The sequence below is a fragment of the Lygodium microphyllum genome, chromosome 21 (assembly GCF_053477565.2).
Source record: "Lygodium microphyllum isolate KBCC chromosome 21, Lygodium_microphyllum_v1.1.10, whole genome shotgun sequence".
NCBI lineage: Eukaryota > Viridiplantae > Streptophyta > Polypodiopsida > Schizaeales > Lygodiaceae > Lygodium > Lygodium microphyllum.
This window is the reverse complement of record NC_141155.1, coordinates 125,204,283-125,221,206: the sequence shown is the minus strand read 5'-3', so window position 1 is coordinate 125,221,206 and position 16,924 is coordinate 125,204,283. Positions and strand designations below refer to the sequence as shown.

The 16,924-nt window shown below is 38.0% G+C and overlaps 1 protein-coding gene across 1 annotated transcript; it reads right to left on the bottom strand.

The window, feature by feature from the left end:
• Positions 1-840: 840 nt before the first annotated feature.
• Positions 841-1,767, bottom strand: LOC148018518 (uncharacterized). The gene has a single exon (XM_087662226.1). The coding sequence runs from the start codon at positions 1,491-1,493 to the stop codon at positions 936-938; it is 558 nt and encodes a 185-aa protein (XP_087518352.1). The 5' UTR covers positions 1,494-1,767; the 3' UTR covers positions 841-935.
• Positions 1,768-16,924: the final 15,157 nt, after the last annotated feature.

Below are 16,924 nucleotides of genomic sequence, written 5' to 3'. Positions count from 1 at the left end.
GGGAAAATCCTTGGAGATCAGCTGTAGCAGAGAAAGGATGAACATTGCTCGGTCACAAATGCTTGCAAAATAATAAAGCATACACACGCAGTACTCGCAGAGTAACCGTATGCTTGCAGGCCTCCTCATACATGCTTTGATATATTCACAAACAGTTTAAATCCGAACCAAAGAGCATTAACGACAGACGAGTAACACATGACACAGTTTGTTACTGAAACAGGACGGCAATAAAATGTCTGTCATATTTACTGGCAAGGTGTTTGTTCACCTCGTCTGCCCTACAAAGCTCAAACCCAATACATACAACGTCTATTAGCTGCCCTCCTTTACTTAAGGCAGACCCAATACAATATATATCCATTAGGTTATAATGGATATGTGTTCACCATGATGCTCTTTGTAAGTTGATTATAATGGACTGCACGGGGAGAATTTCCGTTTCCTACGATGTCTCCTTGATCATGCACCCAATCTTACAAAAGCAATCACAACTGTATCTGTCAATATCACTGCTTGGCTTTCTTGTGTGTTGCCTTCATTGAACACGCAGAGCATAACACTATTTCTTTTTGCATATGCATGGAAGGCTCCCAGACCATCAGAAAAATGCCTGCCTAGCTGCATTTTTCTTTCTTGTCCCCTAATTTTGTCATTATTTTGTTGACTCACATTTAATAACTGCTGGTTTCAGGCATTACAAAAGAATCTTTTCTAACATGGGAATAGACTGTACACAGTATCTCCTCCTGGAGGAGATAAGAGAAGATTAGACCTTTCATATAACATTATATAAAATTTACACCAGCGTGGCCAGCCATGACTGCGCTCCCATTAGTGAGTGCTGCAGGGAGCCAGGAAATTCCTTTCTGCCTTTGTTTCTGAGAAAACGACTCTACCGTATGAAGAAGCAGAAAGACAGACAGCTTCGGTGGTCAATGGAACTGTACCTGCTTAAGAGGCGTCGCATCCGCATTGAAAACCCCTTGTTTCACCCCAGTAACGCTGCCTATCAAGGAGTAAAGGGCCAATCCAGGGGCCTTCAAATTAGCCACGAGAGTCAACAAGCAGAATGCAAACACCATGAAGAAGAAGAGGGGCATGAGCATGAAGCCCAGCATGAAGGCGAAGGACCCGAACAGCATCAGGGTAGATGAGATCCCGAGAAGGAGGTAGGCGATTCCCAGGGTGGAAATGCGAGGTCCTGCTCTGTTTCTTCTAGTGGTGATTGTCCCTGCGGCAGGAGTGCTCAACAACGGTGTGCCGTACACAGGGGCGATCCCGGAATTGCTCAGCAATGGCGTGCCATGCGAAGGCACGATCCCGGCAGATGACGGTGGCAGAGGGGCAGGTCCGAGCAGGGCCGAGCAGATCCCTGACAATTGCCGAAGAAGATCGGCCGTGGAGAGGAGGGGGGGCCAACTGGGCCAAGAAACAGCGATGCCGTCGCTGCAAGAAGAGGAAGAGAACGAGGGAGAAGCGATGGGATCCATGGATCGGAACGGAGAAAACCCTAGAAAGACAGTGCGGGAAGGCCCTCGTTAAGACAAGAAGAATTCACAGACGAGGAGTGACATGATAATCAAAGGGATTGCAGCCCTCTCTCTCTCTCTCTCTCGATCGAGCAAGGAAGGAAAGAAGGAAGAAGAGAAGTGAACGGCAAGGATGACGATTGCTTGCACAGGAATAACTACTTTCCATGTTCCTCCTCCCTCTCCTTTCTTTAGGGACTCTTCACACTGCAGGTCACCTCTCCACATGTCCCGCGCGTGTGTGTTTTGCCCAATTCTGACACACACAGAAGAGTGACGTCTAGCGGTTCCGGTCTTCTTTTTGGTCTCTGCCTCTTGCCCACAGTGTTTATTAGTTTCGAACTTTGCCCAATAATTTTCATTTGCACAAAGATTGCATAAAATATAACTGGCGTTTTGTAGTGGTAATGGGAGTGAATTTGAATGTGTGCATACAATGCTAGGCCGTTCGGTCGCAAGCAAAGCTGTGCTATTGCATGGCAACTTCGTTCAACAATCTATTTCTTATCTTTCTCTTTCCTCTTTTCCCCTCTTTGTTTTTAATTTTTTATTTACTCTTTCTCCCTCCCTAAATTCCTTATCTAATTCTCTCTCTCTCTACCTTCTGTTTTAATTTATTTTTTTATCCTCTCCTGGTTCTCTTTCTCTCTCTTTCTCTTTTCTTTTATTCTCCCCCCTCTCTCCTCTCTTTTCCTCTCCTCTTTTTTCCTTTTTCTTTTCTTCTTCTTCTCTCTCTCTCTCTTCATTCTCTTTTGAAATTTTTTCATTTCTCTTGCTTTCTCCTTTTTTTCTCTCTATGTTTTTATTTTCTCTCTTCTCTCTTTTCCTTCTCTCTTCTCTCTTTTCCTTCTCTCTTTCTCTTCTATTTTTTATTCTCTCTCTTTTTAAATTTTATCTTCTCTCTCTTTACAATTCTCTCTACATGTTCTCTCTCTCTCTCTCTCTCTCTCTCTATCTCTCTCTCTCTCTCTCCTTCTTCTTCTTTCACTTTCTTCTCTCCCCTCAATCTCTCTTAAAGTATGTAAATTTTATATTTTTCCTATATATATTTCTCTCTCTTTATGTTTATATTCTCTCTTCTTCTTCTTCTTCTTCTTCTCTCTCTCTCTCTCTCTCTCTCTCTCTCTCTCTCTCTTTGTCTCTCTGCCCCCTATTCTTTTCCTCCCCTTTCTCCTAATTTTCCTTTTTTTATTCTCTCCCTCTCTTTTAAATTTTATCTATTTTTTCTCTCCCTCTCTCTCTTTTAAATTTTATATTCTCTCTCTCTTCTCCCCTCTCCTTCTCTCTCCCTTCCTCTCTCAAAAAATATTTAAATTTAAAAAAGATTTTTCTCTTTTCTTTTTTCCCCTATCTCTCTTTCTCTTTTTTCTTCTTCGTCTCTCTCTTTGTTTCTCTCTCTCTCTCCCCCCTCTTCTCTCTTTTCCTTCTCTCTCCTTTTGTTTTCTTTTCTCTTTATTTTCTTTTCTTTTCTCTTTCTTTTAAATTTTATCTTTCATCTCTCTATAATTCTCTCTCTGTGTTCAAATTCTCTCTCTTCTTCTTCTGTTCTCTCTCTCATTTTCTTCTCTCTATCTCTCTCCCCTTTCCTTTTTCTTTTCCTCTCTCTTAAATTTTACATTTTCTCTCTCTATAATTCTCTTTCTCTCTGTTCCCCCTCTCTCTCCCTCTCCTGTTTTTTCTTTCATTCTCTCTCTCTCTCTCTCTCTCTCTCTCTCTCTCTCTCTCTCTCTCTCTCTCTCTCTCTCAAGTTTTTTTCTCTTGCTCTCTTTTCTCTCTATATATTTCTTCTCTCTCTATTTTTCTCTTTCCCTTTCTCTCCTCCTATTTTCTCTCTATTTCAAATTATATATTTCCTCTTTATCTCTCTCTCTAAGTCAAAAACTATATTAAAAATGTTTAATTAAAAAAACTATTCTCTTTTCTCTTTCCCCCTCTCTTCATCTTTTTCTATTTCTTCATCATCATCTTCTTCTTCTTTATCATTCTTCTTCTTCTTCTTCTTTTATCTCCCTCTCAAAGTGTATGAAAAACTATGTCAAAAAAACTTTAACTTAAAAAAATTAAAATTTTTAATTAAAATTTTAAATTGACTTAAGAGAGAAAATAAAAACCTACGCCCTACACATGAGAGAGAGGGAGGAAGGGGAAAAGAAAAATGTTTAATTTAAAATTTACTATTATCTTTCCTCTTTCCCGCCTCCTTTCTCCGTCTTTTTCTTTTTATTATTATTATTCTTCTTCTCACTTACACACACACTCTCTCTCTCTCAAAGTGTGTGAAAAACTATGTTTGAAAAACTTTAAATTAAAAAATATTTTAAAATATTTTTTAAAAAAAGTTTAAATAAAAAAGTTTAATGTAACAAAAGACTTTTGATTTAATAAGAAGTTTGATTTAATTAACACACAGAGAGAGAGAGAGAGAGAGAGAGAGAGAGAGAGAGAGAGAGAGAGAGAGAGAGAGAGAGAGAGAGAGAGAACCCAGGCCCTACAAATGAGAGAGAGAGAGGGGGGGGGGGGGGGAGGGGGTAGAATTTAATTAAAAAGGGGAGGGGGAAAAGAAAGAGAGATTATAAGTGAGAGAGGGGGGTGGGGGTTTTAATTTTAAAAAGGGAGGTGAGAAAAGAGGGGGGCGAGGGGGCGCTTTAATGAAAAAATGGAGGGGGAACAAAAAGGAGAGATTACACATGAGAAAGAGGGGAGAGGATGGGGTTTGGATTGAAAAGGGAGGTTTAGAAAAGGGGGTCGTTCGGGAAGTCCTCTAGAGGTTCAGGGCTTTCTGAACCTATAGCAAAAATAATATAGTAGTAAGATTCTCTACTTAAAATTCAAGAAAACAAGAAGGTTTGAACTTTCAATCCTCGCCCACCTTGTCACTTCTCCATTTGTTTGTGCAAAAATTACATATGCAGGTTCAAGCCTTGAGATTCAAAGCATCTATTACAAGGACTCCCCCCTCTTTCTCTCTCTCCAAATTAAGAGACATTATTCTGGTAACGATGGTATTTTCAAACCGCAATAGCGAAAAGACCAGGCTAGCAAATGCCCCTTTGAAAAGCCTATTGATGTTGGCAAATTGAGCAGCACACAAGAACCCGAACCCAAGGGGAAGACTAAGAAGATAGAGGCTTCTTGCTCCGATGTAGACATGGGAGCTCAAAGAGTTGGGTGAGGGGCTAAAATAACCATGCCATAGAAGGAGAATGCACTACCTAAAGGAGCCTGGCAAATGCAAAGGAGCTATAAACATAGCACTAAAGGATCTCTCAAGAAATAGTAGTAAGATGGCGCTCATCTCCTAGAACATGTGCAGCCTTTCGTTTGAGAATAGGAAAATAGTTTGCTACAATTTGATCAAGAGGCACAAACCAGATATTCTTTCCCTCGAAGAAATCAAACTTGATGGAGACAATGTGCATGGATTTTCCTACCAAGCTATACTATTATAGTGGACGTATTTGAAAGGGGCAGAGGAAGAATCCTCATTGCAGCCAAAGAGGAACTTGCCTCGAAGTTTATGTGGGGATCAGATGTAAGTCTTGCAATGGCTATTAGAAGGCATAGTTTGCAATGTGTATGGCCCCAATTTGTCAACAGCTACGATTGCCAACCTAACTAGGAAATTCAAGTTGGCCCTAGCCATCGTAGTGGGAGACTAAAATATGACAACAAGGCATGTTGATCGATCACATGGTTATAGGATGATGTCACTTCAAGAGTGAGAGGCCTAGTGGGATCTGGAGAGGAGTGTCGACCTTAGAGATCTAGCCCTATTGCAACACAAGCATGCGGCTAATATCTTTACTTGGCACAATAGACATCACACAAGTACTTGGCGTGTTGGCCGATTGGATAGGTGCTATGCTGGTGCACAGACTGGATGCCGTAAGTGCACGTAGTGAGCGTCCAAAGGTCCCCAAGAACAAAAGAACTCTACTTTTTGCACAAAACTCAAGGTAGAAAGCATGCACAACATGAACAAGAGACCAATTGGGTGTAATCTCCCCCCATGCCTTGTGTGAGCGCTCCACAAAGCATGTATTTTATGTATTAATCATCTTCAAGCTCAAATAATAGCCCAAATTACAAAATAGTACGCTTTTGGCTTTTGAGTTTGCTTTAGTGCTAAATAGAAATAAAGCTAATGGGCGGGCACCCATGAAGTCAAGCATATCCAATACAATGTCCTAATACAAATATCATAATCATGCGCCCATGCGCATACAAAAATAATAAATAAATATCCAACGCCTTAATAAATAGGCGCGATAAAATATAGGCGCCATGCCTAAGGTATGCACCCATCAAAATATAGGTGATTACTCGAATACACGCTATCCTCCAATGCTTTCCTCCACCACTGCTGTTATCTCTATACATCAACTGAAGCATTCACAATCGTTAGTAAAATAATACAATTAAACCGACAAAAGTGAATACCTAGCAGTCTTCAGCTACATAAATAAATCAATTGGTTAGAAATCAATCCTAACCTTAATTTATCACAAGTGTGCACTCTAAACTCATAAACGTTTATTAATTTAATATGTATTTTGCAAAATCACCCGCTATGGAATCACCCATGTACACACTAAATTAACGAAATGCTCGAAAAGAATAGGTGTTCCCATCAACTTCTCGCACAAAGAATCCATTTTGTGTATGAGCCTTGATAATCAAAGTTTACGGAATCCACCGTAAAACCTCACGGAATCCACCGTGAAATATGCCTCTTGGCATCATACCCCCAAGGTGGGATAGCAATTGTCCTTAATTGCTATTAGCTCAATGTGGAGCCAACAGAGTGGGGAAAGCATTTAAGTCTCTAGCGTGCATCCATTGGGCCTCTTCAACAGGATGGTTTTTAAACTTGACCAAATATCTAGAATATCTATGGCCAGTTCTAGTAGTCATAAAGTCAGTATCTATAATAGCTTCAGGTTCAAGGACTTCAGTCTCTTCATCTAACAAAGGTGGGTTTTCATAGACAGGGTGTACAGGTAATTGGCCTCTAAAGGGTCGTAATAAACTAATATGAAAGGTGTTGTGAAATTTCCAATGTGGTGGTAGTTCTAACTTAAATGCATTGTCATTGATTTTATGAATGATCTTAAATGGTCCATAGAATCTAGGTGCTAATTTCACAACTGGGTGTTTATCTACACTTTGTAATCTACGTTTCTCTATTCTTAACCAAACATAGTTATCAACTTTAAAATTCATGGCCTGTCTTTTCTTATTCGCTTGCTTTGTATATGATTGCTGGGCTTTGGCAATCATGTCTTTAACTTCATCAAAAATAGTAGCGTGCATGTTAGCAATATCATCAGCACTCTGAATTTTATTTGATAAAGATGCAACAGGTGTAGATAATCTTTAGCCATAAATCACTTCAAACGGTGCTTTCTTTGTAGCTGTGTGTGGAGTATTGTTATATGCAAACTGAAGTAAATGTAGATGTGTATCCCATGTATGTGGTTTTGAAATAGTGTAAGCACGTAAAAGATCTAAAATAGTACTGTTAGTAGCTTCTCTTTGACTATTTGTTTCAAGATGAAATGTAGATGAAAAATCAATATTTGTTCCTAAGTTAGCAAACAAGTAATCCAAAAATTATTACAGAATCTAGAATCACAATCAGAAATAATAACTTTTGATAAACCATGATTAGTGAAAACAGTTTTCAAAAACAACTGAGCTGCTTGAGATGTTGTTAAAGTTTTCTTGCATGGAATGAAATATGCTTGTTTGCTAAACCTGTCTACAACTGTCCAAATCATATCATGGTTAGCTTTAGTATTAGGTAAACCAGTAATAAAATCCATAGAAATCTGTTCCCATGGTCTTGATGGAATATATAAAGGCATTAGTAAACCATACTGTTTACCATGATGTCTCTTAACTCTTTGACAGACTAAACATTCATAAACAAAGTTAGATACATCAGTTTCCATATGTGGCCAATAAAAATCTTCAGTCAATGTACGCAAAGTAGATATAATACCTCTATGACCTTAATATGGAGGACAATGAATCTCATTCAAAACAAAAGATCTAAATGGAATTGTAACACTTAATCTCTTTTCATAAAACATGAATCCATCATTGTAAGACAGTGAATCAATAGGAATCCAGTTATTTCCAAGTAATTTATTCCAATCAGCTTGAAAAGTAATGTCTTGATGATAAGTATCTTTCATAGGGATAAGGGAATCAAATGGTATGATAGAAATATTATGAATGGTCGGTCTTCTACTCAAAGCATCGGCTACTACATTTTCTTTTCCTAGTTGATATTGAATAAGGGGATGAAAACTCTGAATGAAAGCTGCCCATTTGATATGTCGGTCAGAGATTTTATGGTTGACTAAGGAGATGTCTAATACTTTGTTAGTAAGTCTTAATCATAAACTCAGAACCCATTAAGTAATGTTTCCATTGACGTAAGGCTTGTACAACAGCTAACAATTTTTTATCATATGTAGAATATTTAAGTTCGGATGGTTTCAGTTTACAGCTAGAATAGGCTATGGGATGATTATCTTGCATAAGTACGGCTCCTATTCTAGATCTGCTAGTATCAGTAACTACTAAAAAGAAATCAGGTAGTTGTAATACAGGAGCATGGGTTAATGCATGTTTCAATAAATCAAAAGAATTTTGTTGATTATTAGACCAATGATAAACAATACCTTTCTTTAAAAATTTAGTCAAAGGCAAGGTAAGTAATGAAAAATTTCGCACAAACTTCCTGTAAAAACTAGTAAGACCTAGAAAAGAACGTAACACATGCATATTTTTGGGTATGGGCCAATTCAATATTGCTTCTATCTTTTTAGGGTCAACCTTAATACCTTCTGATGACACAATATAACCTAGATATTCAATTTCTGTTTGAAAGAACTTGCTCTTTTCTAGATTAGCATACAATTGATTATCTTTCAAGAACTTGAAAACTAAAGACAGATGTTCATAATGCTCTTTCTCATTTTTACTGAATACTAAGATATCATCAAAGAATACTATAACACAATGTTGATATTTCAAAAATATGTGATTCATCATTCGGCTAAATGTAGCAGGTGCATTAGTCAATCCAAAAGGCATCACTAGAAATTCATAGTGTCCGAATTGTGTTCGAAATGCAGTTTTGAATATATCAGATTTATCTAATCTCACTTGATGATAACCAGATTTAAGATCTATCTTACTAAATATGGCAGAACCTTATAGTTTATCCATAAGATCATCTACCCTAGGAATTGGATATCTATTCTTTATAGTAATTTTATTCAGGGCACGATAATCAATGGACATGCGATAAGTATTATTCTTCTTCTTTACCAATAAAACAAGTGCGCAAAATGGAGAACTACTAGGTCTAATTAATCCTCTGTTTAATAATTCCTCTACTTGATTTTGAATTTCTTTCTGTTCAATCTGGTTATGCCTATATGGTGCTTTACATGGTGGTTGTGTACCAAGAATTAAATCTATTTTGTGGTCTTCAGGACGTGAAGGAGGTAGTCCAGGTGGTAAATTTTCAGCAAAACAATCTTTAAATTGTGCAAGGAATTCTTTATGCCCAGAGTGTATATGTTTTTCTTTAGCTTGAAGTTCATTCACCCAAATTAAATAAGATTTACTACTTTTACGTAATGCACGTTTAGCTTGAGTATGAGTAAGCAGTGGAAAATTATTAGATGCGTGCATACCATGCAATGTAATTTGTTTTCCTTGAAAATAAATTTTAATTGAATGCGTGGAATAATCTATGTCAGGATTATACTGATGACACCAAGGCATACCTAGGATAATATCACTAGACTGCAAAGGTACAACTAGGAAATTCTTTCTTTCAATATATTCACCAATTTTTATTTCTAAGTCATGCACCTCTTGTGTTCCATTATATCTTGTGCCTAGGAATGCTGCTTTAATGCGATAATGTGTAGAAACAGTTTGTAATTTCAATTCTTTCACTAACTTTGGAAAAATAAAATCATGTGTACTAGCATCATCATGCAAAATAATCTTTTCTTTTCCATGCACTAAACATTTCATTGTCAACAAAGAATGTGGAGTCGGCATACCTGGTAAAATATCTGAAGGAGTAGCATTGTCGTCCTCATCTTCCGTAAAGTCAGGCATTTTCTCATGTTCTTCTTCATCCATTGCTCCAAGATAATTGATATGGACAGGTGGCTTCTTCAATTGGCAATTGGCTGCTAGATGTCTAGGTTGATGGCATTTGTAACAAACTATAGGTTTGGCTTTAGATACATTGTTGGCAATGGCAGGAAGTCTAGGAATATTAGGATTTGGCTATGAGGATGGCTCATGGTTTTGATTGGTATTTGATGGCAAAGCAGGTGGTTTTGTCCAAGACTTACGAAAAGATGATGAAGGAAAACGACTTTGATTGAATCTTCTAAATTTTGAATTGAATTGCTTAGAACCATTGTTACCATTTGCTTGAAATTATTGTGGACGCTTGTCTCTTCTGCGAATCTTGTCTTCAGTATCATGAGCCAAAGAAATTGCATCTTCAAGGGTTGTAGGCTTGAACATATTGACTTCGGCGTAGTAATGTCCAAGTAATCCAGACATAAACTTGCGTTTGTGAGCCGCTTCAGGTACATCTTCAAGCATTCGGAGTTGGAGTAAGGCATTCCAAAAACGTTCGGTGTATTGGGAATAGGCTCACGATCTCTTTGATGTAGAAGGTCCCATTGCTTTATGGCTTTTTCATGAAATTGAGGAGGAAGGAAATTCTGCAGAAACTTCTTTTTGAAACTCTCCCAGGTAGTGGGACAATCAATGCTCTTACGAACCACGGTCCACCAAAGAGATGCTCATCGACTAAATGATTAGTGTCACATTTAATTTTGTCTTTTTCAGCGTATGTCTCTTCATGAAAGTAATTAGCAAACTGACTGATAAATGCAAGGACAGTCTTTCCATCTCGAGTTCCATTGAAAGTACGGAATTTAAAATTTCTTTTACTTATCTTTATTTCTTTGCGGATGGATTGAGCTTCGAGCGTTGTATCGATGGTACGTCAGATAAGATCTTCGGGTTGTGGTCCATCTTTGTCGGTGGTAGATCGTTGCAAATTAGCCAATTGAACTTGCAAAGCTTGTCGAGCTCTTCGTTCTTCATCAAGTTGCATCATAATTAAATCCAATTTTTGTTTCATCGTAGGTTCGGGAAGATCGCCTTCAGTCATTAAATCGTCCATATTTTGTTCCGTCATCTTGTAAAAATCCAAAAGACCTTACACTCTCAAAATCCAATTAGCGGGATGAGCGTAGCTCAAAGTCGGGTATACAAGGCTTATAGATTTTTGTTTGGCTTTTACGGTCTTTGTCTTTTGCGGTTGCGAGATTTGTAGTCTTCTTAGAAACTACGTATGACCTTCAACATGTGTTGAAACTAGTTCAGCAAGTCTATGTATGAGAACAGAGTCTTCTAGGGAACAATTTTGTAGTTTTGTGCTTCTGCGCAGGAACAGTCCTTATGGGAGTTATTGAGATAAGTCGATTGTGATCTCTGTGGACTTGATGAACTTGCAGAGTAATAAAACTTGCAGGACTTGATAGATTAGGAAGATTAGTGACTTATAGCTTAGATGACTAAGCTTGAAAGTAAACTGACTGGTGGTTGATGAATTTTGAGGGGGGGGCCGTTTTCGTCGCGCCGAAAATCACGTTGAAGACCCGCTGCTGCCACCGATTTTTTGATTGAAGCTTCTTAAGCTTCTTATAAAGCTTACTAAGCTTTATTTTAAAGCTTAAGAACTTTTAATTATGGAAGAAGCTTACTGTGACTGTGGAAAAAACGACTTGTAGTGAGAGATGTAGGAGTGGTCCTTCGCCTCCTCAGGCCGGTCCTTCACGATCAGAGGCTATAGACAAAGGTTCTTGACTGCCAGGAATCCACCCATATTGACCGTTCGCGATGAAACTGACTGTAGAGCTCGATCATTCCAGGAGCTCTGCCTTCGTGCAATATGGGTAGCGATTGAAAGCTCTCGATCTCAGCTTCGCTCTGATACCACTGGTGCACAGATCGAATGCCGTAAGCACATGTAGTGAGCGTCAGAAGGTCCCCAAGAACAAAAGAACTCTACTTTTTTCACAAAACTCAAGGTAGAAAGCATGCACGACATAAACAAGAGACCAATTGGGTGCAATCTCCCCCCATGCCTTGTATGAGCACTCCACAAAGCATGTATTTTATGTATTAATCATCTTCAAGCTCAAATAATAGCCCAAATTACAAAATAGCATGCTTTTGGCTTTTGAGTTTGCTTTAGTGCTAAATAGAAATAAAGCTAATGGGCGGGCGCCCAAGAAGTCAGGCATACCCAATACAATGTCCTAATACAAATATCATAATCGTGCGCCCATGCGCATACAAAAATAATAAATAAATATCCAACGCCTTAATAAATAGGTGCGATAAAATATAGGTGCCATTCCTAAGGTATGCGCCCATCAAAATATAGGTGATAACTCAAATACACGCTATCTTCTAATGCTTTCCTCCGCCACTGCTGCTATCTCTACACATGAACTGAAGCATTCACAATCATTAGTAAAATAATACAATTAAATCGACAAAAGTGAATACCTAGCAATCTTCAGCTACATAAATAAATCAATTGGTTAGAAATCAATCCTAACCTTAATTTATCATGAGTGCGCACTCTAAACTCATAAACGTTTATTAATTTAATATGTATTTTGTGGAATCACCCATGTACACACTAAATTAACAAAACGCCCGAAAAGGATAGGCGTCCCCATCGACTTCTCGCACAAAGAATCCACTTTGTGTATGAGCCCCGATAATCAAGGTTTACAGAATCCACCGTAAAACCTCACGAAATCCACCGTGAAATATGCCTCCTGGCATCATATGCCAACATACATGCATAGTGGATTGCCAACATGTATCAATTCCTCCCTATCCTCTCCGAGATTGCTTTGGACCATATTCCTATCTTCGTCGCATTTAGGATGATTCTTTCAGGTAAAGCCTCTAATGGTCCCCTCCCCTTTAGATTCAATACCTCCTTTCTAAATGAAAATTAGTTTGTCAAAGCCTTGTGCCTTGCATGGGAACAGTCAAGGGACCCCCTACAGTCACCCGAATTCAGATGGATCAAATGCACAAAGCGCATAACTAAGGCTACCAAGAATCATGGTACAAGAATGGTAGTGTCTAGAAGAAGGGAATTCCCCCTTGTTGTCAATGCATACTATCAATGTTCTTAGTTTGTTTTTGAGTGACCCAACTATGCAACTCCTCCTTGTGGAAGTGGAGGATATTTTTCTAGAAGGAAGAAGAAAGACATGTGGAAGTTGCTAGAGTTCAACTCAAGGGGATGTGGGAAATCATGGGGATGCCTCTACCTCTCTATTCTTGGGCATGCTTAGGTCCAAGCATAAAATGGAGACCATTACTTCTATTGAGGATGACCATGGTAATGTGGTCTTTGATGACCAGGAAACGGGTGTTCATTCGCCATCTCTCCTTGATTGCTAGCTTGGATCTATGAAAATAAAGTAAAGTCCTTCTTTCAAGATGCTATCAGGAAAATTTCAACAGTGCATGATGCATTACTACTTGAAAAACCCTTCTCCTAGGATGAGATTATGATGGTTCTTTGGGCAATGAAATAAGGAAGGCCCTAAGACATGATGGATTCCCTATGAGCTCTTCCAATGCCTGTGGGAGACATGTGATGATGACTTAGTAGATTTCCTCGATTGGGTTCATGCTTCAAGCTTTCTCTCACAAGTCATGAATAGGGTCCTTGTCACATTAATTCTCAAGTCCTTTGATAGGTGCAAGCCATTGCATTAGCGGACACTAATGATGCTTCCCTTTGCCTACAAAATATTAGCTATCCAAGGTGGTGCCTTAGAGGCAATATGGATTTATTTATGGGCACTCCATACAAGATGTGGTTATGAATCTGGTCTTGGCTATGGATTACGCTCTAGTGCATTAGATCAATATGGAACTTGACAAAGCTTATGAGAGAATGAGCTAGAAGTTCATAGTTGCTACACTCCATGCTTTGGATTTGGACCAGTGTTCATGAAGATGGTCTTAGCCTTGTTCTCTAATGCCTTGGCATCAGTGATTGTGAATGGTTTGGTCTCCCCCGCACTCAAAAAGTCGATACACCAAGGATGCCTGCTAGCACCATTAATATTTGCTCTCATTACGGCCGTGTACTTAGAAGAATTGACAAAGTGGTTGTTGACGAAGCCATTAGAGGTCTCCCCATGCCTAATGGTCAACAATTTGTGGCATACTTTTTTGCTAATGATAACACTATTATCTTATGTGCAAAGATGACATTTAGACAATTTGTATGGAAGAAGCAAGATAGGAATGGATTGGTCAAAATCTCTTGTGACACCCTTACCACTGACAAGCTATGGATTGGAACCCCTCCCAAATAAAGCCAATGGGCTTCTCTTCGGTCTATGCAAAAGGATCCTCTCGAAACAACCTTGGTCACACCTCATGAGGGCATGGATTGAGTCCTCTCTGACTACTGGAGGTGGCTAGCTTGACGCTAGATGGTTTGACTATTCGGTAATGTGGCTTGCCTATCAGATCACCCAATCCTGCATAGCCCAAGCGCTTTTGTGAAGTCTTCAAACTTGGTAAACCAAGAAGGAAGTTGGCCCAACTAGCCCATGAATAGAGGGGATCCCTCTCTACTACTTAGTATTTGGCTTTTCCCTTATGCATATGATCCCCCCTTCCTCCTACTACAAAAGACCAAAAATCTCTAAGGCTATCCACACCAAAGGCTTAAGGACATGGATGGATCTATGGGATAGTGGAACCTAGAAGGAACCACAAACAGTTAGACATCAATTTGGCTTAACTATGGTGGACTCTCTTATGAGAACTAAAGAGGGAGATTTTTTAATCTTCACAAACTTTGTGTATGTCAATGGCAAATGCTTTGAAGGCAACCCTCAGAATCAACTTGTTCATTCTTTACCTATTGTGCACATGATTCTACCTCCATTACATCCCCTTCCAACCTCTAGGCCTTCAAAGGACTAAGGAGTGCTAAGGGGATCTTTTCCCTTGCAAGCATGGAATATATATAAGGGGAGGACAACATTGTGTTTAACAACTTGATAGGAAACTTAGTCGTCATTTCACTTAGACCTTGCAATGCAAGTTTCCCTCCTCCTTCATGTCCGTAATGTCTTGCAATTGAGGAGAGTAGATTAGCAAGTATTGTTCTCCTTATCACCATCAATGTATACACACCTATACCTCCCTAGTTTTATTAATGATTGAGATAATGGGATTAATGCCTTTGATTATGGCTTGCATAAGTTGAGATTGAGATTTATGGACACTTCACAAAATGGTCACATTTTTCTCAAAACCCATTTCAATATTTGTTAAAATTTTCCCGAATGTGTTTAGTGTGCATTTGTCACCACACTAAAGAATATCTTGAGTATTAAATGATGCCATAGGCAAGGGCATTTCTCATGACATAATATTGTAGACAATCAAAATCTATGTTCATACCTTAACCCTCATCATTACACCTATTGCAACAATAAGAATGATCAAAATAGGATTGTGCTACAAAATGTTACTCTTCTAATAAATGAGACCATTGAGAGCACCAATCATGTAAATTGTTCTCTTCAAATCTCTCTCTCTCTCTCTCTCTCTCTCTCTCTCTCTCTCTCTCTCTCTCTCTCTCTCTCTCTCTCTCTCTCTCTCTCTCATATGTATGCATGTATGTGTTTGGTATGCATGCATGCATGTAATATGTGTGTTGTGTGCATACACATATGTGTGTAGCCATATATGTACATGCATGTCATAGAAAAATACATATGTACATGAGCACACTTAAACACACACACACTCATGCATATGCATTTACATATATATATATATATATATATATATATATATATATATATATATATATATATATATATATATATATATATATATATATATATATATATATATATATATGCATGTGTTATATCCAACATATGGCAAGTCATTGCATAGCAATAGACAAAATCAAATATAAGTAGGAGATAATGCTTATAAGTTGCATGTGCAACTAGGTCAAATTTTAAAATAATTCAAAAAGTCAAACAAGGATATTGGCTTTTTCGTTGTCACATGCTCTATCCAACATAGACATGTTGATGTGATGGTTGGAAAGGTAGCTTATAGGACTTATCTTAATGCAACCAATACTAATCCATCAAACTTTGAAATATGGACGTAGTAAACATTCTAAGACCTTCAAGTTGGCTTCATAAGAACATTGATTACATTGCCAATTGAAACATTCACAATAATACTATACTAAAGAATGCATGTAAGTAATATGAAGCCTATAGTATGTGCAAAATCTATACAATATTATAATTGAAAGATCTACCAATCCTACATGGAAGATAAAGAGTCCATCTAAGCTCGCAAAATATAAAATGCTACCAAAAGCTATCTAATCTAACAAATTCTAAATACATATCTCTTGTGGTGTAGTACCTTTCATGTGGGGTGTGTGTGTGTGTGGAGAGAGAGAGAGAGAGAGAGAGAGAGAGAGAGAGAGAGAGAGAGAGAGAGAGAGAGAGAGAGAGAGAGAGAGAGAGAGAGAGAGAGAGAGAGAGTGTGTGTGTGTGTGTGTGTGTTCAACAGTTAAAACAACACAATGTTCAAGTTTCTCTAGTCTCATTGTGTTGTTTTTTAGCATTGAGAAACTTGAACATTATGTTGTTTTTACTGTTCATGATGTAAGTGACACAACTTTGGTTGGCATCAAGTAACTTTTAACTCTATTTATGTTTCTATGATGGCTTAAGAACTTACTTATCCTTTAGCGGCAGAGAAAGCCTTTGTAATTGTGAGATACTGTTATGAACCTAATATATATGGGTATTATTTTGTGAAATAACTTGAATTTCTAATCGCTTACTTTAACTACTTATGCAATGGATGTGCCAATTCTAATCACATTATATGTGAGCTTGTTAAAGCCTATAGAAGTTCTTCATTGAAAGAGAATGCCTTAAAATTAACATTAAGAACAACATAATGTTCAAGTTTCTCAATGTTCAAATGCCTTAAAAGTAACATTAAGAACAACATAATGTTCAAGTTTCTCAATGCTCAAATGCCTTAAAATTAACATTAAGAACAACATAATGTTCACGTTTCTCAATTTTCAAAAACCTACATAATGAGACTAGAGAAACTTAAACATTGAGAATCTTGAACATTATGTTGTTTCTAATGCTCAAGTTTCTCTAGTCTCATTATGTTGTTTTTAATGTTGAACTATTATGTTTTTTTTAATGCTC

What these genes read in the sequence shown, in the direction of transcription:
- LOC148018518 (XM_087662226.1), bottom strand. Translation starts at nt 1,493, where the DNA reads ATGGATCCCATCGCTTCTCCCTCGTTCTCTTCCTCTTCTTGCAGCGAC.